General features: G+C 37.0%; 1 protein-coding gene across 1 annotated transcript in view; it reads left to right on the forward strand.

Annotated features, from left to right (window-relative positions):
• The first annotated feature begins 20,357 nt into the window (after nt 1–20,357).
• Nucleotides 20,358–25,996, forward strand: part of LOC108679023 — a 29,157-nt gene continuing 23,518 nt past the window's right edge. The window contains exons 1-2 of the mRNA XM_018167531.2: nt 20,358–20,578; nt 24,041–24,154. Of these exons, the coding sequence (XP_018023020.1) occupies nt 20,476–20,578; nt 24,041–24,154 (217 nt within the window). The 5' untranslated portion in view covers nt 20,358–20,475. The remainder of the gene's footprint in view (nt 20,579–24,040; nt 24,155–25,996) is intronic.

A 25,996-nucleotide genomic window follows, 5' to 3' on the forward strand; every position in this document is an offset into this window, starting at 1 on the left:
ACGGAAACCTTCGCATCGTTGGCACTTGTTTTGGCACGTTCATTTATCGTTTTAAACATATTATTGTTATTAATATTGCCTAATTTAAATTTCTATTATATAGGCTAAAATGATTAGGCTCTAAAATAATTTCTCTGAAATAAGAAAATGTCCTTTATTAAAATATCGATAAAGATCATAATATTTAGGCAAAAAATTATAAATTTTATAAAACAAGAACATTCCTCACCATTCAAGGACAGGCAAGTCCAGCACATTCCTCACAAGCACATTCCTCTATGGTTCTTCATTCATAACTTTTAACACGTTGACTACGTATTGGTACATAAGCGTACCACGAAATGTAATTCTCCAGGAGGTAGAGGTACATAATTCAGGTTGCCTAAAATCGGCCAAATCCGAGAACAAAAAAAAGCCAAAAAGGCCGATAATTCAATGTATACTAGTTTATTTGTAGGTTCCGCTATAAGAATTCCATTTATTTTCTTTTTGCAGTATTTAAAATTTAATTAGGAAGTACCCCTATCATAAATTTTAGCCGGTCAACGCAATTGACCGGCTATGCATCAGTATGCCTGATGCATACTGATGACTGATGCATACTGAGGACCGATGCATACTGATGACTGAACCATACTGATGACTGAACCATATACTGATGACTGAACCATACAGATGACTGATGCATACTGATGACTACATACTAATGACTGGTGCATACTGATGACTGATGCATACTGATGGATGATGCATACTGATGGATGATGCATACTGATGACTGAAGCATACTGATGACCGGTGTATACTGATGACTGAACCGTACTGATGACTGATGCATACTGATGACTGAATCATACTGATGACTGAACCATATACTGATGGAATTTGCCTTACTTTCATATCATTCAATTCCTGTAAAAAGTTTTAAATTCAACAGAAGTAGCCTATAACAGTAATAGAGCAATCATTGGAGGTTGTTTTTGTACAGCTTTTGGCAGAATTTTTACAGCACAGCGTTACAATGTGGTAAGACAATGCCATTTGTATTGTGTACAGTACACAACATAGAAGCTGCATGAGCATCTATTACTACCTGTGTTGGGGCGACGATCACCGGCTGAGAGACTAAGAAAACAAAAGGCAATTGATGAATGTAGAGGCGAGGAGGGAGTTGGGGTGAGCCCCATGGAGTTACAAGAAAGGATAAATTCCTCAATACTCCTGTTTTATTTACCCCTTGGCTGAAATTGCCTGAATATATCGCACTTGTTATTACAGGGATGAGACAATATTTGCACTGGATTTGTCCGTGTGTTTGTTAACCTGTTGACAGAGTATGATTGTTGAACGAGATATAGCGTACCTATTTGGGATGCATGCCAGAGGCCAGCATTGCCCAAGACCAGCATTTCTTTCATAAACCTTTCCTTGCGTAAGCCTGCTAAAGGGCAGAGTAGACTAAGAGATTATATGTTAAAAGCCAAAGGTACAAATCCCCTTCATGGAAATGAACCAGCGAGCTAATGAGAAGTAAGCCACCAATACAATCGCTCTACGCCGTATTGAAAACCGCCCAACAGCTCTATCCCATGCCGTCTAACCTCATCACGAATTTTGGTAAGCAACCCCCCACGCCATACCGCTGTTGATACATAGCCAGAACTCCAGCCCGACCGTTAATCGCAGCTGTTTTCCCCCAGCATAACTCTGCTGAGTCTGCCTCCACGCTTACCCCGTCTCCCCGCCTTTTTGCACCGACTGCCAGACGGCTTTTCATAGTTTCTGCTCACTTGACTGCATTACGCTATGAAAGAGGATCTATAGGAGTTGTTCTTCGAGTGATTCATCTTCTAATGATAGATAGGCGAATTACTTTCACAATAAATAATCCATTTGATTGTTAATTTTGCGTTGAGTAGGGCAGCACATTGACTCTCCCTGAAACGTGTCTGAAACTTGTTAAAAGAATGTAGTAAATTCTTATTGTTTCATACAGGGTTAGATGGGAAAGAAGAGCTAATAATATTTATAATGCCAGTAAATTATAATCGGTATTTACTTGACAACTTCTGCTGCAACTTATGCGAGTTTCCAAGATGTTTTTCATTTAGAAACTAGATGCATTTGATATATCTTTTGGATGCTAGGAATTATCCTAATTTCTTGGTTAAATTGTCTTGAATGATTAAAATTAATTAATCAAGTAAAAATGATTGCTACTCAGCTTATGAATGCATCCTGATCGAGAAAATAGGTATTTTCAGAATTTAATCCTTACACGCAAAATGCCTAGAAAATAGTACACGATGCAAAATGATGCGAGATTAAATCCGGCTTGGCTGAAGTGATCAATATGGAACACTGGGATTTAGCTATAAAACTCAAAGGGTTAATATATGGGGGTCCAGAAGTGGTCAGTTGAGGAAAATAAAAGAAACACGATTTTTTTCACTATATTAATTAATTAGCGAAGACTGCCGCTTTCTCCTAATATGAATATCCAGCTATTGTTTAGGCTCGTTTGATTTGTGAGATTTCCGTTTTTGATCATCAAAAATGCAATTCATGGTTCAATTTTAGAGGATGATGTAAATACAAATATATGACGGTTTGATGAGAATGATTTAATCCGGGTAGAGAAGGCATTGATGCCGAAAGCTGACTCCTAAAAACCGAAATGCTCTTTGAAGACCTACTATTTATCGAACAATTGTGTTCCTATCGAATTGGCCAATAGCCGAGTCCTATTCTTGCACAATTGGTTTATACTACAAAATCCTTGAATTAGACAACTGGACCATCATTCTAACGTGTCGTATTTTGATGAATCATGTAATTCAAGCTTATTAAACTATCCTAGTGAAATGCGTACAAATTTGCCAACTTTCTTGCTTGGCTTAGGAACCACGCAACTGTTGATTGCGTGGCCTGTTGGGTGAAAAATCAACACTTCGTTTGAGCGACGAGCTTATGCGGGCCGAGGAAATGCAATCAGAGACATCATTGACCTCAGCGCTGACTGATGACTGCATGAGTGTGACAACATGAGTGTGACAACATGAGTGTGACAACATGAGTGTGACAACATGAGTGTGAGTGTGACAACATGAGTGTGACAACATGAGTGTGACAACATGAGTGTGACACATATGAAAGTGACACGACGAAACATACGATGACGACTCATGAGTCATGACGAATCGTCTTAGATTCACATAACGAGCTGCGCCCGAGACAATTAATTACTTGACATGATAAACAAATGTCATGACCTTTTAATATGGAGCATTATAGCCATCAGAAGACATAAGCAATGCTTACGTTAAATCTTGTATCGGCAAATCGAAAATATTCCTACGCGTTAAGAGGCGAGAATCTTCAATTTAGTATGAAATGATAATGTCTTTCAATCCAATTTTCTTGTACTTCATCAACATCCATGTTGAGTTTACAACTTTTTTCTTGCCCTTGACGACAAGCCTGCCTGAGAATTGTAGCTGCTCCCGTCGTCATAATTCAGATGTCGCTACTGATTTATTGCTCATGCGTCAGCAGTCCTGGCACAGTCTTGTCAGCAGTCCTGGCAAGTCTTGTCAGCAGTCCTGGCAAGTCTTGTCAGCAGTCCTGGCAAAGTTTTGTCAGCAGTCCTGGCAAGTCTTGTCAGCAGTCCTGGCAAAGTCTTGTCAGCAGTCCTGGCAAGTCTTGTCAGCAGTCCAGGCAAAGTCTTGTCAGCAGTCCTGGCAAGTCTTGTCAGCAGTCCAGGCAAAGTCTTGTCAGCAGTCCTGGCAAAGTCTTGTTAGCAGTCCTGGCAAGTCTTGTCAGTAGTCACGGCAGTCTTGTCAGCAGTCATAGCAAAGTCTTGTTAGCAGTTTCAATACCAAACATTTGATATTGTATATAGGGGCTGTTGGGGCGCGTATCCAGGATACCTATTGTGTCAGGATATTGCGTAGACCTAAAAATTTATTCATGGATGGATAATATGAGTAGATTGGAAGAAAAGATTAGATAAATAATTTTAATCTTCATTTGATAAATTTTTTTTATCTTCTGCGAAAAATGTGATTTGAAGGTGTTTATTAATTTTATACAAAAGCTGCATTATTATTAATGAGATTAAGAATCATTGCGAGAATGACGGGAATAGAGATAAATAAAAATTGAGTAAATTATCAAACCCAAACAATGCCGAGCGAAACTGCTAGTAGGTTACAATTGAAAACTTGAGGGATATGATGGCGAAGTTTTATTTTATTCTTCGTTCATGTTTTGCGCCTTCAATACTTCAATACGTTTGCGCCTTCGTTCATGTTTTGCGCCTTCAATTTTACGATTAATAGCAAGGAGTGCAAAAAGTTGTTTAAAAAAATATTTATATTTCTTTGCAGTAAAAATTTTAGCTACTTGAAATTGCAGCAATCTGATGATCTTAATGCCTGTCACTTACATATTAGATGCAGTGCTGCCAGCGCTAGGTTTAAAATGCAGGATCTATATTTTTTGCTTCCAGCTAGGCTTCTATATTTTCAATTTACAAGCTTATCTAAATCTAATTTTTTTACAATGATGCACTGAAAGTAAAAACCAATAGTACAAAGTACGTTTGAAGTTTAAACCCTATTAGTATTAATTAAATGAAATAATTGCACTACCTAATAGCATATAATAGCATACATAAGTAAATTCTGACAATAATTATTGCCAAGAAAGTGGAAATGCTACATGCTCTAATTTCTATATGCATGTTCATACAAGTTCGTACAGAATACAGATTGTACTGTCTCGTGCTCGTCGGTTAAAAACTAGAAGTTTTTAAAAATAGAATAAGTAATAAAATATAATAATAATGAAATAAAATGATAATGAATAAAAAAATGGCGATAAAAATGAAAAATAAATAAATCAAATTATCAATCAATTATCAAATAATATCTCCCAAACTAATGAACGCAGTTCTGTGAAACTTGGATCAGAACCTAACGGTGATGTTTAGCTCGTATTTTTTTTAAATTTCACCTTCATTCGTGAGTTACGGGTATATTGCGAAACAGGCCGAAATTCGCAGTGATCGAAGAATCTCTTCCAAACTATTGAACAGATTTGAACGAAATTTTGAATATACATTCCTAACTACCAAACGGTGATTTTTTAGCTTATAAATTTTTTTCCGATTTTAACTAAGTTTGCGAATTTTTTTTTATTTCACCGTCATTCTTGATTTCACACTTCCTTATATTCGGCCCGTATAGGCGGGTAATTAGTCACTCAAATTCGCGGCGATCAAGAAATTTCTTCAAAACTTCAGAACAGATTTCACGAGCTAAACATCACTGTTTAGCTCGTGACGATTTTTTTATTTTGCCTTCGTTCGCTAGTTATAGGATATAGGAGGAACGACCGGCTTTTCTACCGGCCGGTTTAACCAAGAGCCGTAAACGTATAGCCGTATAACTCGCAAACGAAGGCGAAACGAAAAAATTGTAACGAGCTAAACATCACCGTTGCTGAGGTTAGGTATTTAAATACTAAGTTTCGTTCAAATCTGTTCAGCAGTTTGGAAACAATTTCTTGATTACTGCGAATTTAAACACGTATTGCTGTTTAAATCACGAATGAAGGTGAAATGAAAAAAAAATCGCGAACGAAGGCACAATCGAAAAAATTTTCACGAGCTAGACATTACCGTTCGGTAGTTAGGACTGCAAATTCAAAATTTCGTTCGAATCTGTTCAGTAGTTAGGAAGAAATTACTTGAGCACTATTAATTTCGGCCCGTATTGCCATGTAACTAAGGCAGAAACAAATGATGGCAAAATACAATTTTCACGAGCTAAACATCATCGTTTCCTAATGAATACGTGTACTAAGTTTCATCAAGTTGAGTTCATTAGTTTGAGAGCCGCGAGTCCGGCCGTTAATTTGTCCGAGACGTAAACCCAGGAGAGGTTAAAAAAACAGATCTGGGTGAGAAAGCCATCGCTGGGGGTCATGTGCTGCACGTGTTGTGTACAAATCGTCAAACAAACGTTCGAAATTCTGACTTTGACTTCGGACTGCCGCCCCCCTACCGCCCTCTTCTTCCTTACCGCCCCCAAAATCTTTCCACCGCCCCTAGGGGCGATATCGCCCACTTTGGGAACCACTGAGTGTAATACTTTTATTGATCGATCTTTGGAAAGCTGTTCAAATCTATACAGAATTGATAAGCCATTATGAATATGGGCATGGTATATAGTATGGATATATACAATATACCATATTCATGATATACAATGAGTATGGATATATAGGGATAAATAGAAATTACAATTTAACATATTTCAAATTTTATTGAAGTTATTTTTAATATTTTATTATTTACTTATTATTTTATTATTTATTCATTGTATTTTATTTTATTTTTTATTTTTTTAATTTATTTTATTTATTTTTCATTTTTATCGCCATTTTTTTTATTCATCATCATTTTATTTCATTATTATTATATTTTATTACTTATTCTATTTTTAAAAACTTCTAGTTTTTAACCGACGAGCACGAGACAGTACAATCTGTATTCTGTACGAACTTGTATGAACATGCATATAGAAATTAGAGCATGAAGCATTTCCACTTTCTTGGCAATAGTTATTGTCAGAATTTACTTATGTATGCTATTATATGCTATTAGGTAGTGCAATTATTTCATTTAATTAATACTAATAGGGTTTAAACTTCAAACGTACTTTGTTCTATTGGTTTTTACTTTCAGTGCATCATTGTAAAAAAAATTAGATTTAGATAAGCTTGTAAATTAAAAATATAGAAGCCTAGCTGGAAGCAAAAAATATAGATCCTGCATTTTAAACCTAGCGCTGGCAGCACTGCATCTAATATGTAAGTGACAGGCATTAAGATCATCAGATTGCTGCAATTTCAAGTAGCTAAAATTTTTACTGCAAAGAAATATAAATATTTTTAAACAACTTTTTGCACTCCTTGCTATTAATCGTAAAATTACGCAGGAATGTTTGTGGAGGTAAATATTTTTTGTGTACGTACAAGCATAGGCAATCCAAAAATACGCAAGGACGTGCAATAGTAAAATATCGTTCAAATGTCTGATAACGCACACATGTCGGAGAACGCACTAGTTAGGGGAACGTTCAAATGTAGAGGGATATTGATAAGTAAAATAGCGTACACATGAATATGAACCCACTACTGTTGTGGAAAATTGAATTTGATGAAAACGACAAACGGATGCTTTGTGCAATTGTATACTAGACAAGGATTGTAGATGGATCTACAGTTATGCGTCTAATTAAAAATGCAATATAAGAGAAGCTCGTGGATTATTTATACAGCACAACTTAAAATATAAGGCTTGTTACTGATGCATTTATAAGTGGACTGGAAAAAGACTTTGACAGGAGTGGACTGGAAAAAATTCTTAGGTATCTCAATATCATTTAGAAAATTAGCCATTTATTTTGAAGTTATAAATTATCTCGTCTTCTATTGTTGATAACGAATATTAAGATGTAACGGGTTAATTCGTGCAGACGTCTTCCATGCTTCAAAAATGAATTGTCCAAATGAAACTAATCTAATGTCATTCAATATCTATTTCAAGCTGTTTACAAAATAGGGCCCTGAAATGACGAGTATAGAGTAAACTAGTCTATTTCAGCAACCTATTAGTTTGATAGAAATAAGTGCATTCTTCCAAGCGTCTAGGGTTGACTTGATTATTCATTCATTGGATGCTTTGGTTGAAAATCAAATGCGCCTCTTAGAACACTTGTACTATTACTGAACGAAAAACTAGCTGCAATAAATTAATTGAGGTTTTAGATCAGACAGATTTGACAGCATCGTCATGCGAGAATTAATGTTCTTCGTGTTGTTAAAAATTATCTAGAAGTTATATGTTCATCTACCAACGTTTATATAAAACAAGGAATCTGATTAACAAATGTCTCGAAAACGATTATCGAAATTAGACAAAGCTAAAACACATATGATATAATTCGGATAAGCATCAAAGGTCTGCGAGGAAAGCCTTCCTGCCAGCCATGGCGGAAAGGTAGAGAGTCGGGGTTAGTGTGGGGGGAAGAAGATGCTGGGCGATAGTAAGGCTGGGAAAGAGTGACGCGGGGTTCACGTCTTGCGGAGTAAGTAAGGTGATGACGCATTACCGTTTGGTACAGTTCACATTTGCGGCAATGCAGCGTGGTCAGCGGACCCTTAGGGTAACAGCAAGTGTAAGAAGTGATGATTTGCGTTATAAAGCATTGGAGAACAACGTATTGACCGTTAACTATGTGGGGTAGCAGCTTGTGTGCTGAAGCAGTGTTTGCTTAAAGTTCGTGTGGTGAGATAGGTCAATTGACTACAGCTGCTTAGGTGCCAGGATGACAATATGTATAGCATTTTGATGGTTGACGTTGGCTCCAGGGCTGATTTGATCGTTAATTTGCTGGTCTACGGCTGCGCACCCACCTATTTGAGGGTATGAGGGTACCCTCACCCTCACCCCCACGTCGGCTGTGACGCTGACACCACTGAACGTTGTTTATAATTGTAGCGGGTAGGGGAAGGGATCAGGGTGAGCTTGGAGGGGAGAGGAGGCGTTCGATTTCTTGAACACCTCACAGACTGTTCATTGTTCTGAACAGTGAGGAATTATCCCAACTCTCAAACAAATACAATATCAATGAACAGTCTAAATCATTGCCATGAATGACATATAACAAAGGTTTCGGGAAAGACAACGAGACTGTTATTTAAAATAAAAGCTGTTGTAAAGTAAAAAGCGTAGAATAAGCCTGTCTTCAATTTTTTTTAATTAACTTTGGGGCTAGGTATAATAATAATACACTAGTTGACAAACCACGCAGCTCTGTCCCGTATATGTTACGCGCACTCGATACACGACCCAATTATTTAAGCAATTAATTCATTCACCAATTCCTCTCTACATTCATCCTTTCCTTCACCTCCCTCAATCATTCTTTCCACCGTTGTTCGCTGCTGTGCCGTTTCCTATTCCTCCCCATGCACCTCTTGAAACCACAGCATCCCTTTCCACAGCATTCCTTTATTCGCGTCGACAGTGGAGGAAACTCTCAGCTAACTTCCAAAGTAACCATATAGTGATATTTTTTTGGAAATCATTCAATAAGTGAACAAATTAATGTCACGAATGTAATTAAAATAATTTTATCGACTTAAACTATAGTTTTCTGGCTTTCTTCAATGTGCGAAAATAGTTTTGAGCCGGCTATTATTTGCGTGAGAAACTAAATAATCGCAGTTGCAAATAATCATGAATAGTCTAAATGATCAGAATAGACCAGTGGATACTGTTCGCAGTGCACTGAATTTCTCCCATCGGCAGCAAACGGTTTATGTACTAACTACTAGTGAAAAATAAGCCGCTGTCTGCAGTGAAGATGAGAAATTTTGCGTTTACTGAGGAACTCGAGAGATTTTAAAAAGTAATGAAAATGTATGCCTCGTCGTGTTGATATGAAATTATGGTATTTATGCTCGAGCATTCGTAGTAAATCTTCGCAGTTAATCATTCGGTAATTACAAGTTTTATTTTTACAAGTTCTACACAATAATGGACGCAAAATGAATAAGAAGTTTTTATCAGTACAAATGGAGACAGTGTGGACGGTACGTGTGGGGAGTGGAGGGAAATGCGCAGCCAGACGACGGATGGCCAACTTTGGGCTGAGGCAGAAACTCGAGCGAGCGGATTTTACAAGCGGCTGCCGCCCGGGCTCGATGCTGAGTTCCGCGACCGCTACCCCAGACTCTTAGGTGACGTTTTAGATTTGAGCTGCAGGTTGCGGAAAATGTACAACTGATCTGCCGTAACAATAAAACTGGCACTTAGCTTTTAGATTCCGTCCACCTATAACTTCAACATTGTTGAACGCAAATCTAAGAAGAGGATTTTGGAGCATTCTTAATCGGGGCGCCATCTGAAATAAATAGGCCTTCGGCCTCGCGCCTGATCACACGTCTGCAGATGCACTCAAGACATCGTTGAAATATGTCCTAAAAAGAAGTAATGTGTATGATATTTGTAAACAAATTTACGAAGCTTGCGTAAAACATTTAGGTTTTAAGTTCGTGCTTCAATACTATTTGCATTCAAATTTCAGTATCATATACTAAGGCCGCAAAGTCACATCGGCTTGGTGGCAAGAGTCATAGTTACACCCGCCGTTAACCCGCGTTTCGATAAATTTATTCACTTTGACATTCAGAGCACTGGGCAGAAATCACGTCGCGTCAACACCCAACAGGGGCCGTCGCGACGCTTTGTTTTAATTAGACAGTCGGATTCCCAGAGTCTATGACAGTTCTGAGTCAGCCGCCAGCCGCACAAAGCCCTCTGTGCCAAGCGGCCACTGACGCAACATTGGCTACCAAATGCCCTTCGTTTCTCCAAAAATTTTTTTTAAAAATTCATTGAAAATTGCATTTATGTTAATAAGCATTCTCATATCGTTCAAAAAATGCATCATGGACAGACATTTATTCATCACTGATTTACAGTATTTCGCTGATTAAACATGATCATCCTCTGATGATAATGACCTATGACGTCCAATATAACAATCACGTTCATGATAGTAGCAAACCAGATATTTTTTAGAATCAGTTCATTTTTAATTTCCTCATTCACTCAAGCTTTAAACCAATTTATTATCTATGATGGTGGCTACTTATAGAAATTTAAATTGAACTTGAGGAAGAGTCTAAAAAATCTCTCTGCATTGCCACCAAGTGAATATTGTAGTGCACTTTGCAGCAATATCACGAGTTCAAGCAACTAAATGATGATTTGTGACATTCAAACTAACTTCATTTGTCAATAAGATTTTACTTTCATGAGTGAGAAGGATCAGACGTTCCAAGTAGCTATAAAAATAGGAAATAGGCGAAAGAAACAGTTATACTGTTGCAGATTATCAACTGATATCGTCAATAACAGCGCGGTCGTAAACACTCGGCAAAAACTGAGGATTAACTAAACACTCTTGCAATAAGAACCATCTACAAGTCGCGCTCGCGCATCAGTTGCCAACAGTGTATTACTCAACTAACATTTATTAAAAAACACATTATTTCAATGAAAATTAAATAAGGTGGAAATGTTTCGTTTTTAATTCATTAACGTGTCTTATTCAATACATGATTAACTTGTGTAACTATGGCATGATTAACTTGTGTTGTAGATTAACCAGCTAAGTAAGTTGATAATTGATATCGAGTGGAGTAAATGAAAGATAGCGGAAATGTATCAGCTTAAAATGAATCATACACACTGACTGATAAAGTGGGAAGATCAATTGGGCTACCGGAATAAACCTGGAAATTTGGGTTAATCTGGACAAGCCACTCAGGAATAACCTGCTGCACACGGTGTTAGGGTACGTAGTGTAATAGCGTGTTTTTACAGTTAGACATTTGGATTTTTGGTTTTAAGTCACCTCGGACGTGACCTCGTTCAGATAAGCACCGAAACTTGTTCATTGCTATATGATCCACCACGGAGGTACGCGTTACTTTATCATTTGGTCTGTTTATTTTGTGATCATTTTCTGTTGCAATTCAGTGGTGATGTTTAGATTTGTTCATGATTATGGTTATCAGTCTATAAGTTATTTATCTGACTTACGTAATATTCTGCTTTTGTTGCTCAAATATTGCTAGTTCTAAATTTTCGCTTATTTCTTAATTTCAGAAAGGCTCCGAATCTTGAGAGCGAAAGTAAGAACTTGAGCAAAGGGAACACACGGTTATATTTTGTCTTTATTTGTATTTGTCGTTTGCTTATTATAGTTTTCATTTATCGTTCTTATTAATCCTTTTTTACCATTATGCCCACGACAACGGTTATACTTCTGCGGGTTTCCCTGTAAGGCTTGGATTGGCTGCAACACCGGGTTAAGTCGTAATGATAGGTTAACCTATTACTGATGACACTCGATCGATTAACCTGGTAGTCCAGAATTTAACTATTTACTCCGGCTGCTTAACAGGTTAAACTAATGGTTTTGACACGAGAGATCCCATACAGCGTCGCGTATTAGCCTATCAGCATCGTCTTAGATTTGGTTTAAACCAATAATCTTTCTAACATCTTCGCCTGCCGCAATTTTTAATAACATTATAAAGTTTTAATCATGCCTTCTAATCATTCGCAACCATGTCATGTCAGTTCGCTGATTTAAATGTGATATTACGTGTAAAAATTTTCTGAATATAGGTAGTAAAAATTACCGCATCGTGAAACTTACATGTGCGTTAAGGTGCTTGTACACGGGGACAGTACTGGCGGCAAGTAGATCAGAAAAATGCCGAATATCTGGCGCTTGGTGTCTCTCCCGCCAGTAAGCTTAGACACGAGGCAAGTTTAAGGTGCCACCGTGCCGGTAATGACTAGATACCGGCAGATAGTTTTCAGAGTCATCTTCTGTTTAAAATTTCATTGTTGTATCCTATTTGTTGTATTATGTACTTATGTCTACCAAATTTTCATTCTTCAATGCTTCTATTAGCTTGAAAATGAATGTTGATACATTCGAAACGTCGTTAAGTATTTTGTAAATCCTTGCTGAACCTGCTTTTGGATCTGTTAACGTCATCTGAAGAGTTTTGATTCCTTACAAATTGGAATATAATGCATTCTCTGGTCATTACTCGTACGTGTTTCAATAAGAAAATTCTGCCATCTAATTCTAATTTTCATATGTATACACATAAGCATACAGGAAGGAAAAATAGAAAGAAATGATCGCCGCGGCACATAATGAAGCAAATGGCCTAGAAACACGAATTTGAACTGGGAATTACATCAGTTATTACAACTTTCAACCCCAATTTTCCGCATTACCCAAAACCAATAATTCTCTAACTTTCACTAGCACTCAACAATCAACATTCATCTATATTCAACACTGCTTAATAATCTCCCGCATTATCCATGTCCGAAACATTCTACTCCATTTACCCGCACCAATCACTCTTGCCTATTGCGGGTACCAAACAAATTCCACGTACGACAGTGCGAAGCATTTTTTCACCTAAGCCAGCATTAAAACTTCTCACATTTTCGCCAGCACAAAACATTTGCATATACTTTTAAGCATTCTTACACAATAATCACTCAAATCAATCTACAAAATTATCTCAAAATATTTTCAAACAATTAACAGCCTAATGCATCTACAGAGTTCAACTTTAACCATTTCTACATAGAAGTAGCTATGGTAGCTAATAATCAGAGCTGGGCAGCGCTACTTTGAAATGTAGCGGCGCTACTGCTACCGCTACATGCTCTAAATGTAGCGGGCGCTACCGCTACCGCTACACCCACTAGATTGTAGCGAGCGCTACCGCTACAGCAAAATGTAGCGCCGCTACATTAGCCGCTACAATGGCCAAAATTATTGGAAATCTCTAAATATTTATTGTTCTGCTATTGGGATTTACTCATAAACATTTAATGATAATAAAACATTTTCAAAACATATCAATGCAACTTTATTGCAATTAACCTAACCGAACTAGAACGGGTTAGATACAGTAAATCAAATGTACAGGTATTTTTATGTATTACCTTCCCTACATGGATGTCTACTTTAATTTACCAATCTAAAAAATTATCCACATATACATATAAAAATAGGTCTTTTATTCGTATATATATGTGGATTATTTTTGAGGTTAGTAGATTAAAGTAGACATGCATATAGTGATATAGGGAAGGTGAAACATGAATAACTGTGTAAAAATAACAGTAAGCAGACTGAAACATGAAAAAATACCTGTAAGTGGTAACTGGTAACAACTTAACAGGTAACACCTAACATGTTGACACTAGTAACAGGCTGAGGTTGAAAACATTACACTGAAATCTTTCGTACAGTTTTATTCTGTAATTTATATGATGTATGTATCATGCTGGTTTTTAAATAATATTTAATACTATTAAATAAAATCTAAAGGCTTTATCTATAAATGTAGCGGTAGCGCTGCAGCGGCAAAACCTCGTATCGCTACTTAAATATGTAGCGGGCGCTACCGCTACCGCTACATTGCCTTAAATGTAGCGCCGCTACCGCTACTGAAAATGTAGCGGCCGCTACATGTAGCGCGCTACTGCCCACCTCTGCTTACCGCCCCCCAAAATCCTTCCACCGCCGCTAGAGGGGCGATATCGCCCACTTTGGGAACCACTGCGCTACGTCCTCGAATACTCCGAATATTCTCACATTAAAATACAGCAAAAAATAGGCGACATAAAGGAAATTGGTGCAATTCCCAATTTTGAATAAATAAAATGAATGGGATGAATTGCATTCGATAGTCAAAATTTAATCAGAGCCACGGGTAATAACTTTGGCTAAATATGCTACAGTTAGATTTAATTCAGCCCTAAGATTTATTCTTCAGTCTAGAAAATCGTGCCAGTTTTCATATTTCCAGCAATGAAAATGAATTAGTTGAAATCGGATAAAGTTTTTTACAGATGAACTTAATGGAAGGCAAGAAAAAATACAAAGCATCGAAGTGATGGCAGCAACGCTTGGATTGCTACAGAGCAAAGCTCGAGACAGAGCTTGGATTAGGACCGATAAAGGCTCGATGCAGAGCGTGGATTACAATGGAGCAAGGTTCGATGCATGGAGCTAGGATTTCGACAGCGCAAGGCTCGATGCAGAGCTAGGATTAGGACAGAGCAAGGCTCGATGCAGAGCTAGGATTAGGACAGAGCAAGGCTCGATGCAGAGCTTATATACATCATTGTTCGGAGCGAGACGTCAATTGGTTGTCACTATCGTCATCTCGCTGATATGGTCAAACTTGTGAGCGAGAAAATTTTGATACATTGATTATTTCTAATGTTGTTCATCTTACGGAATTACTTGCTTCCTCGTAATATGTCACTTAAAATTTCGTTAATTATTCAAGCCCACGCTTCTTGAACAGCCTCTGAATGCTGCCTCAAACTACTACTGCCAAAGGTAATATCAATTGAGTCATATTAACCACCCTTTTGCAATAAGTTTTCATCTATAATCGACTCGGCTAATAACGCAAATATTGTAAAAATTGCATTTTCTGAAAATTTTATTAATATAACCAAACTTATATTCCGGTAACTTCCGGAAATGAACTTGCTCGCAATGTTTGGTTCGCAACCATTAATTAGTAACGCATTTAAATCGTTAGCTGCAAGTCTCCTAACCAATCAACTGTGGGCTGTGATTAAAATTCCTGTGGGGCCATCGATCCAGCCTCCAGGGTGAACTGGAATATAAAATTTTAAACATTTCAGCTGCTGAAGTTTGATGAAGTTTTGATGCCTGCTTTTGTGAGCGCTGAAGCCTCTATAAAGCATGCTGGTTTATGCTTAATGTTATAGTACACGTGTAATTGGCGGGTCATCGCAACTCGTGATTGTTGGGGATCATGCATTGCAGGTCAAAGATTTCATTATTTTTTATTGAATTTTGAATATATGCATGTCACGACAAAATTGGATTTTACAATTATTTCATTGCTTTAATATTTTATTGTAAAAATTTGCTTTGAACCACGTTCAGGGTAATTTTTTACGGTGTCAAGTCCCTTATAATTAATAACACACAAAAATAATATCAAAATCATGAGCGAGCATCGACTTCAATAATTGTGTACGACCTGACCACGCTCTCTTCGATCGAACAGGCAGCCTGACTCTGAGCTTATTTTATTCTTCATTCGGTTAATTAGGGATTTAGTCTGCAAAGGACGATTGGTTTTAGCCGTTAAGCTATGTTAATAGATTTAATAAATTTGATAAAACGAACTGATGTAATTATAAATTTTCAGTTCAATAAGAGAAAGCCAAAAAACCACAGGCATATATTTTCATCTCTTAGAAAAATGATCGGCAAAGTAGGAAAACACAGGCATCATCAAATTATCCGAATCGTAAATGGTTAAATTTAGCTTTTTTATTTAAAATTATCATTAAATGCTATTATGACACCACTTTTGTTACCAATTATTTAAAAAATCATAATTAAACTGACTCTTTTTAATCATTCACAAAAGGCAAGGAAGAAAGTTCTCTGTGTGCCCTTCGAGACTTGTCCACATCTGAAAACACACAAAGTTTAACACAATCTCAGTTCACGTCGATGAGACTGTGATGTTTAGATGCATCTAAAAATATTTTATTGCAGTATAGAGTAACACATCTGTCCTATAACTGCGTCCAGCCTAAAGCTGTAAATCTTATGATCAAAGGATTATTTGTCTTACAACCTTCACAGGCATCTGCTGCGTTCCAACACGCATCCGTAACGTTCCAACACGCATCACTGTAGCGCTCCAACACGCATCACTGTATCGCCCTAACACGCATCACTGTAACGTTCCAACACGCATCGCTGTAACGTTCCAACAACGTTCCAACACGCATCGCTGTAACGTTCAAACACGCATCACTGTAGCGATCCAACGGGCATCACTGTAGCGATCCAACGCGCGTTCCCGCGAATTTGGGGGCGAGTGTAGCGATTATTAATGCCACATTGGCGTATTGCTCACCGAAGAAGATATTAATTCTAAAGGACTTCGCCAAATGCCTTCCATGTACCTGTTAACGAATAAATTTTTTAAATGCAGCATTCATTCATAAATCAGCATATTATTCCTGAATAAACGTGTATAATATTCGAAAATAAACGTGTACAATATATTCATACTCAAACGTTTACAACTGGCAACATTCCGCGCATATGTGAATTTAAAATTCAGTCGATTTGAGAACCGGCACAAACTGGACACGTTAGCAGCGTTTTAATCTAGCTGCACCACATGCAAGTACCTTCAACAGTTGTTCGCATATCAAAAGTAATCACACAGAACTTAATCTTTTCCTCCTGGATACATTTACTGTCGTCAATGCTATCGTATAACTAGTGGTTTGAGACCGAGAAGTCCAGTCAGTCACGAAAGAATTAAATTACTTTTACAACTTTAATTCGAAGCGCACGGGAACACATCAATGCATCTTTAAGTCATGCGTCCAAGTACACCTTCATATTTCATTCATTTGAAATTTGATTGACGGTCTAATTTCAGCAGTTCCTCGTGTATAAGATCCACTTTCAGTCAGTCACTCTCCGACCACGTCTTAGTTTAGAGTCATGTTGATCTCCTCGACACTTATGGTTAATTTCTATTTTTTGATTGATAAAATATAATTTTTTGCGTTTATTTTCGTGCCATGAACGGGATTAGTTTTTAGATCATTAATGAGACTGTCTCTGTCGTAAACACGATGTGCTTTTGAGGTCTACATTTATTCGGTATGTCATGTTCCTCTCATGTCAGGTGAGATATTTACTATAGGTGGAGCGTTTTCTTAACTTTTACATTTCTATATTCCACAACAGTTCGGAAAAGTCATGGAAGGGTATAAAAAGGACGTTATAATTTTAATATAAATAATAAACTAATAATTTTTTATAAAAATTTAAACCCCAAGGTTGATTCCTTCATGATTCGGAGGTTGTTTGAAAATGTTAAAAATTTGAAACAAAAACATAGATAAGAAAATTTTACCAACAATCCATGTAGTATATTGAGAGTAACGATGGGCAAAATAATCAATGAAACGTCTTTAAAATATATGTTCCAAGTTTCTAAGCCCTATCTTATCGTCTTCATTTTTAGAATGTCATAAAAAATGTTTAAAAAATATGAGGATGAAGCATAGTTATGAATATTTTCTACAGAATAAACTTTGGTTACTCTAGGGTTGCAGTAGGTTAAAACCATTATTAAAAACTCTCTGAGATACATTATATTATCTTAATGGAGTATATTATTATCTTCATGGTTAATGGGTCACTCTAAAAAGCCGACTGACTTAGCCATATGGCATCTGAATTTTCCTTCTTAACTATCTCCAACCTGGATATTGAATTACAAACTACTTGACCAATAAAATATCAACTTTCAACGTAATATCTTCGAGACGTCATCCCAAAATAAAATTCTGAGAATCATCATAAGAACAAAGGTGTTGAAAAATCGCATTTCCCGTTATGAGAAAAATAAAAGTTGCCATCTAGTAGCGAGCAGACGAAAAAAATGATCTAAATACAATTATACATTCATGGTGAAATGAATAAGGGACTAAAACAAAAACTTCATTAGGATGTATTATATTAGCTACCACACTCCCACAACCACTCAGAACCACCGAATATAACAGAACCCAGAACCACTCAGATCGAACACCACCGCAGTGTAATCCATCAAATAGTGGATTATGGCAAGCTTCTGTGCTGCTCCATCCAATCTCCTTTAAACTGGTATTATCATTAATAGTTATGTGAAAATAGTCATTAATGTCATGTGAAAATAGTCATAAACTGTCATTAATAGTCATGTGAAAAAAGTCATAATATTGGCAAATAGTCATTTGCCATTATTGTTAAGAAAAGGTGTCTGCAGATCGATTAAACTGAGTTTTGCAATTCATTTTAAGGTCTTATTCCTCGTACATTATTTCCTGATCTACCTCATGCTAACCAAGGCTGATGTATAAGGGCATTCGCCACCTCTCATGGGCCATCGCTACCTCTAATGGTACCGGAGATAGCGATTAAAATCTTAAATGTCCAGGAATGCTTACTCGAACTTTTATTATTTCGAGAAGTCTTGTGAAAGAAATTATTGATACTTGAACATTTAAGAGGATGATTTGATAGAAACTATCCGTAAATTGAAACTTTGACCTCTATATACGGACGATTGTATTTAAAACACTTCTCTTAACTCTTAAACTTCACTTCTTGTTGTTTGTCTGCTACAAATCTTATAATCGATATTAAACACACTACTACCTGTCCAATCGATCTGAAATTTTGCACACTTGCGTAAAGTTGGAGACAATGCTTGAATCAATTGACAGATTATGTAATTTAAAAAATATAACTCAGTACTCACTGCAGTGAGTGACAGAGAGCGCATTTTTTCGTCGACGAAAACGTGAAGTCACGGACAGACGGACGGACATGACGAGCACAATAAGGCATTTTTTCCATAAATGAGAAAATGAGGGGAAAATTATATGTATATTAAAAAAGATTTAAAAATATTTTTTTTAATATTTAAAAATAAAATAAGAAATTCATTGTACATGTGTAAAATCGGAGACACTGTCTCTTTAGGAGAGTTGTCTTTAAAAAGTAATTTTTGAACGGATAATTTTTATTTTCTCGTCTCCCTCAACGACGAACGCAGTCATCGTCCCAAATAGCGTCCGAAGCGCCAAATCGCTGATTATATCCGGCGTCGAAATGTAAAAAATGTCGCTATTTAGATTCAAATGCACTCAGTATATTTGAGCGAAGATTGACAGAATATATCGAACAAACCTTTCAGCTGCAAGTAACACCACGATTAATTACCGAATACAGATGTTAACAGAGCAACATTATGAATAAGAGCTAAGAAGGCACATGCTTTGGTATACGAGTGTCAAATGGCCAATTTGACACTCCAATTACATTGGTAACAATTTTAGGAAAAACATTCATTTTTAGAGAGACCCTCTTGCGATGAAGATGGTAATAAGGAGCTCTGCAAATTGAAACATATATCTACATGAATTTTTTCCGAACTGTTTTGAAGTCGAAATCCAAATTTGAAAAGAACGCTCTACCCTAGTATCTATGTCAGACAAATTAATCTGTCTTATTCTGTATTGATCAGACTCATGTAGCTGAGTTTAAGTCAGGCCAATATTTATAACTCACACCTTTCGCTCAAAATGTTTTCTGTCATCCATTCCTCTACCTATATTGTACAATCGGCAATGTGCAAAAGAAACAGAATTGAGTATTTAACGGGTTCTTTGCCTGGTTACATGAAACCGCGGGTAATTCAAGCCGGTGTTACCTCGTGTTGTATTAGCGCGTATGGGGAAAAAAGTGTAACGCATAAAATCACAATCGCGTTTAAAATTGTCTTCAAGTTAAAATTTGTTCTCCAAATCAAGCAATTTGCAGGGAATTTTTTATAACATATAATAAAAATTGTCAATAATAAATTCTACGATGCAATCATGAAAATATCAACCCAAGTTGATAAATTCTTCAGAAAAGAACCAACAGGAAGATAAATTTATAAATTTGTAAACGTATGACATAAGATTGTCATCATAAACATTCCCGCCATCAACATAAGATTGTCAGTGGCGGGAACAAGTTTTAGACTGAAGTGTCTACATATACTAACATTTCTGCAACGATTGATATAAACTTGTCAATGCTATCTTTCAGATCATAAGTAATTGACTGTCATCATTTTTGGGTAGAGTTTAATTAACTAGTTGATTAGATTTATAGATTGTTAGCAGCATTTAAAATTAGAGGTAATCGCAGTATAAGTGCTACGGGAATGAAGCCTCGCCCATGGCTGTCAGGCGGGCTCTGCCTGGCGCTGTATCTCGCCCACTCGGCAGCCCTCGGAGACTATTCGTCGATCTCAGCGAGATCCCTGGGTGAGTTGCCTGCTTCTAGCTGGAGAGAGAGAGTCAAAAGACCGTGAAACCGCTCAGAGTACAAGCCGATGCATCGCACTGTGTACTTTGGCTATGCTGACCTCTAGCTATCCACCCGTGGAACTTATGGCCTGGAAGGCAACCGGTGGCACGGTGGCGTTGGCTTCGGCCTGGCGCTAACCGAAATGCTTGTGGAAGAGCTAGCTTCAATGTTGGGTTGCAATGTAATATCGTGTCTCAGATTCAACATTTAACGCCAACTAGGAGTATATTTTGCACGATTTTAATTTTATATGCATCGTTTTCCTTCATTTCATATTTGAAACTTATGAGTCCGAAACTTGTGAGATCAATTTGCGATCGCTTATTATTCCCGTTATTTCCTACAGCTGAAATTTCCTAGAACATTAGAATATTGAGTTTTAGTGCAATTATATGATATTACAAATGAAAGTTTATTAAGGAAGATATTAAAACTTTTATTAAAAATACCCATCTGGTATTTTTACGACCTGGATGTCCAACATGATTTGCGCGATTGTAAGCTCGTCAGACAGAGACGACTTGCAGTTTATTTGTTCCAGTTTGCGAAACTAGAAGGGAGCATAATTGACATTCAATTAATTAGCAATTAGGTAATTTAATGGAGACTGTGGAGCGATTAGACTATATGGCGGTTGATTTCCTTCACTTCAGGTACAGTCAAACTTATGAATAACACTAATATGATCCAGTCTTTTTCCAACCTATTTCTCTTCAGTTTCTTCCCACCATAATTTGAACTTACTTCTTGCATCACTTGCAATAACTGCATTTCATTTTGGTGCTTAGCACTCACGACGTTATGGATCATCACAGCGAAGTTTTTAAGGAAATCAATTTAAAAACAGACTCCAGTTGCATTCTGAAACAATTTAGAACATCATGGCTGGAAATTCTATCAATTTTCCTATTTTCAGTGTTGAAAATTGCTAAAATAAAATCGGTTAAAGGAAATTAAAGCTAAACTTGATGGAGGGCAGAGCTCAGTTGAATGCATCGCGTTCATGACAGCAGAGCTTAGATCATGAAGAGCAAGGCTCGATGCAGAGCTTGAATTAGGCCAGAGGAAGGTCGGGTGCAGAGCTACAAATTTCGACAGAATAGGGCTTAATTGATGCAGACCTTCGACTACGACAGAGCGAGGCTCGTTGCAGAGCTAGGATTACGACAGAGCGAGGCTCGATACAGTCATTCAGAGCTGGGATTACGACAGAGTGTGGCATAACTTAGCATTTCTTGGTTGAAGGCATTTAGGCAATTCTCTGATTTACTGGGCAAGTTTGTGTTAGAGTGTTAAATTTTGATTGATTGCATGATTATTGATGTTCAATGTAATCTCTATGTTTACAAACCTATCTTCTTCTAAAGTTACTACGAAACACTAGGGATAATCATCGGACTTATTTGCGTTTTCATAATATGGCATTTGAAATTTCGTTCCAGCACAAGGTGTCGATATAATTTCTGGCTGCTGCCGCTGGTAATAGCGATATAATTTTATTCAAAATCTAAATTTTCTTCGCTATTACAGGCAACAAAGATCTGTTTCGGCTTTTTAATAATTTTTGAACTATGGTAAAAAAATATATTCATATTTTTCGATGTCGCGCAAATTTATAGCGGTAATTTCCGCTATAAAAAATATCGCGCAATAAATCTTTTCATAATGTGAAATGAGCAACAAAGCCACGTTCGGTTTGAAACCAATAGTAACGCGTCCATCTCGACTGCAGTAAGTCTCCTAACAGTCGACTGGTGTCTATCACTAAAGTTCCTGTAAGGTCATCGATCCTGCCTCCAGGGTCAAGCAAATAATGAAGCATACAGCATATCAGCTGCTGAAGTTTTGATGCCTGCTAATACGACCATTGAAGCCTCTGACACGTGCCATTTTTACATGAGACACGTGCCATTAATTACATGTGACACGTGCCATTAATTACATGTGACACGTGCCATTAATTACATGCGACACGTGCCATTAATTACATGTGACACGTGCCATCAATTACATGTGACACGTGCCATTTTTACATGCGACACGTGCCATCAATTACATGTGACACGTGCCATTTTTACATGTGACACGTGCCATCAATTACATGTGACACGTGCCGACACGTACATTACAATGACACGTGCCATTTAATACATGCGTAAAGAACACGTGGCCATAAACGCAGTAAACGTGGCCATACATAATTTTTGAGATCACGCAATGTTGTTCAGATTTTACACGATTCGTTTCCTAAAATTATGAATACTGCAATACGGTCACTTCTAAAATTGTCAATACAATTATTTCGGTTCATATTTATTTTTGGTCCAAGAACTGCTTTGAACTACATTTAGATGCATCTTATTGGGTCTCAAGTCTCTTTTCATACCGCGGAATAACATCGTAATCACGGAAATGCATCGACTTCAATGATTATGCTGGTCACGCTCACCTCGAGCACCACTTTAATCACTTGAACAGGCTTGGGTATAAGACAGAATGACACGCTGCTGACCTTATGATGAGTTTAGGACTTCTTAGTCCACGGTCACGCCTGCGCCTAATTTTATACTTCATTCGGCAGGTTGGGCCCTTATGTAGCTTTCAGAGAATTAAATTAAAAAAAGCACTTATATTATATATTATTATATTATATATTATTATATAATATTGCAAACGCTGAGGCATGGCTGAGTGTACCTCGAAGATGACTCTTGCTGCTCCAACAGCCACTAAAATGCAACCAAATTGTGTTCAACTTGGCGATGTCACTGAGCGTTTTCCCACAATTTTCCCTGCGTTGCATGTGTCCAGCGCGTGCTCGTGTAAGGTTTATTCAAGTTAATAATGTAACTACAATTTGTAACGCGTATTATTCCAGTTGTTTTCTACTTCTGTCAATTTCTCTCATTTGCGCTTCAACTCCTCCGCACATATGAATAATTGTCTAGCAGCAACAATTGCTATTTTTATTTAAATTACATGCGAACTTCCGTCATGCGTGGGAATGTATTATGTTTCATTTCGCGGATGACAGCCTTTTGCGTGACAGATTTACTTGTTATATTATTTTTCCAATGGACTCTTGTAATAATATTGGTAGTTATATGAAAGTATTATATCTCTGTTTTGGTAAATTTCATTAAACTCTCTTATCTTAATCTCAATTTGATTTCAATGTGAACGTACGTCCATTGAAATTGGTTGATTACTGCATGATGCAAACACTATTGCTGTATATTAACCTTAATAAGTTGCAGATTAATCGTTTCACATGGGATCTGTCTCAAAATTATCTCGGGCTCGGCGTAGTTTGAGGTAGAATTTTTTTATTTGAGCATACTTGTCAATCTCGATGAATATAAGTCTTTCTATGCTTGGCTAGGAGTGCATGCTTTAATTTTTTTTCAAAACCATTGCAGGAAAAAAGAGGTTCACCGATAGTTCTGTCCTACTGACCCAGACGGTCCCTCGCGTGTTGGCTTGCCTGGACTTGTGCCGCGGCTTCGAGCTCTGCGTCGCCTTCAGCTACGATGGTGACGTACAATGAAAAACTGGCACATGATAACAATGATTTTCTTCTAATTATGTGAGAAATTTTAACCCTGAATTCATTCACTGGCTTTTCAATCAACTTTCAATGTATTGACAATGACAGGCAATTTTTAAAAATAATAATAACGCAATCATCACATTCGCCAAAAGCCTCTATATAAGGACTGTCAAGAGGTCGTCCCGAAAAATGCAGCCTCAATAAGCTTACAAGAAAATAGGTCTCTTGGTATGAATGTCCAAGTTTTAACGGCTATACAATTTAGATAACAAATTCGCGCAGAGGTTTGATGATAATTAAGTTTTTTTTGTGGAACTTCAAGTAAATTGAGGGAATTGCGGGCAAGTGAGAGTTAATTGTGCGCTGCAATAAGGATAGTGTATGAGGCGTGAGTGTCATTGTAGCTAGTGAGGGCTTTACACACCACGCTATGTGTAGCAATTGCTCTTAGGATTGCTTTAAGTTCTCCATTCAAATTTGAATTCAACGACCGAGCTGGTAGTCATTGAGTTTCAATGCACAATAGGAGACGAAAAATATTACTGTCTGCAAATAAATTCGAAAATATTTCTTAATAAGAACAACAATTCCATTAGCCTTGGTACCAGTTCAATTGGTACATTGTAAATAATAAATAAAATTTCAATTATCATAAATCATGAAACGTACCAAACTTCATCTCCTCGTCATAATAAAAGATTACACAATTAATTACGTATTCGGGACGACATTGAAGAAAGGAGCGGAATTCATCACCGTTCAAACAATTGGTAAATTTGAAGTCGACCGCCAGGCGTCAAATATTGGTCCAGTTCGTTACTGAAGTTCACTTATTCAATACTAGAATAGTATTAAACCCTGGAATCTATGAAAAACATAGACTATAAATTACCAAAATTAAGTGAATTATTTTAATTGATACCAATTTAATTTTTATAAGGATTTTAGCATTCACTGGGATGCATACACGTGAGAATGAACCTTTACCGCCGTATGTTACTCTCCGGGAACATACAATTATACGTAAACTAATGAGTGTAGCAATCTGAGGACTTTTGTACGAAACAGAGAACATTTTAAAGTTGTCGTACGTGGCGGCAACCATCAGTGCAAGTCATTTTGCGCTCACTATCAATTTATTTTTTTTTGTGTAGGCTTGTGTGACAATATTGCTCCGGTATACTCACATCAGGCCGTAGAGGGTTGAGAAATTTAATCCTAATATAAATAAATTTGTTACAATGTTTTTCGTACCTATGAAAATTAATCAAAAGCAATACTTTTACGATCTAGTTTAAAATTTTCTCATCGTAAATAGATCAGATTTATTCCAAATGAAATCATCTCAACAAATTTACACACACAGGTTAAAAAAAATAACGTAAATACATTTGCTTCACAAATTGCACTTGCAGGAGAACTGTTGTCAGTTCTATTTAATTCGTTCTTTGTCGTCAAACGATTATGATGTATAAACTGGAGTATAAGAACGATTTCACGACACACTTTAAAAAGTGAGTAAGAATATGTATATTGTCATGCAGTTTTTACTCACGTGTCACCTCAGTGTCATTCCTATAGTGTCATTATAATCCACTTCATCCGCGTAAAATGGCGTATTAATGCGGCAATCTGGATCTGCTTCTCTGTTTGGACAATAGACTCATTCAATTTTATGAGAGTAGAAATATTGTGACCAACAGAGGTATATGATTGCACACGACGAGCGTCGCCAGCCTCGCATGCGTGGGCATATTAAACTTTCCAATTGAATATTTCATCGACATTGATATTACTTTCGCTACACTCTGGGGTTTTAAATTGA

This window comes from Hyalella azteca, unplaced genomic scaffold (assembly GCF_000764305.2).
Source record: "Hyalella azteca isolate HAZT.00-mixed unplaced genomic scaffold, Hazt_2.0.2 contig10791, whole genome shotgun sequence".
Lineage (NCBI taxonomy): Eukaryota > Metazoa > Arthropoda > Malacostraca > Amphipoda > Hyalellidae > Hyalella > Hyalella azteca.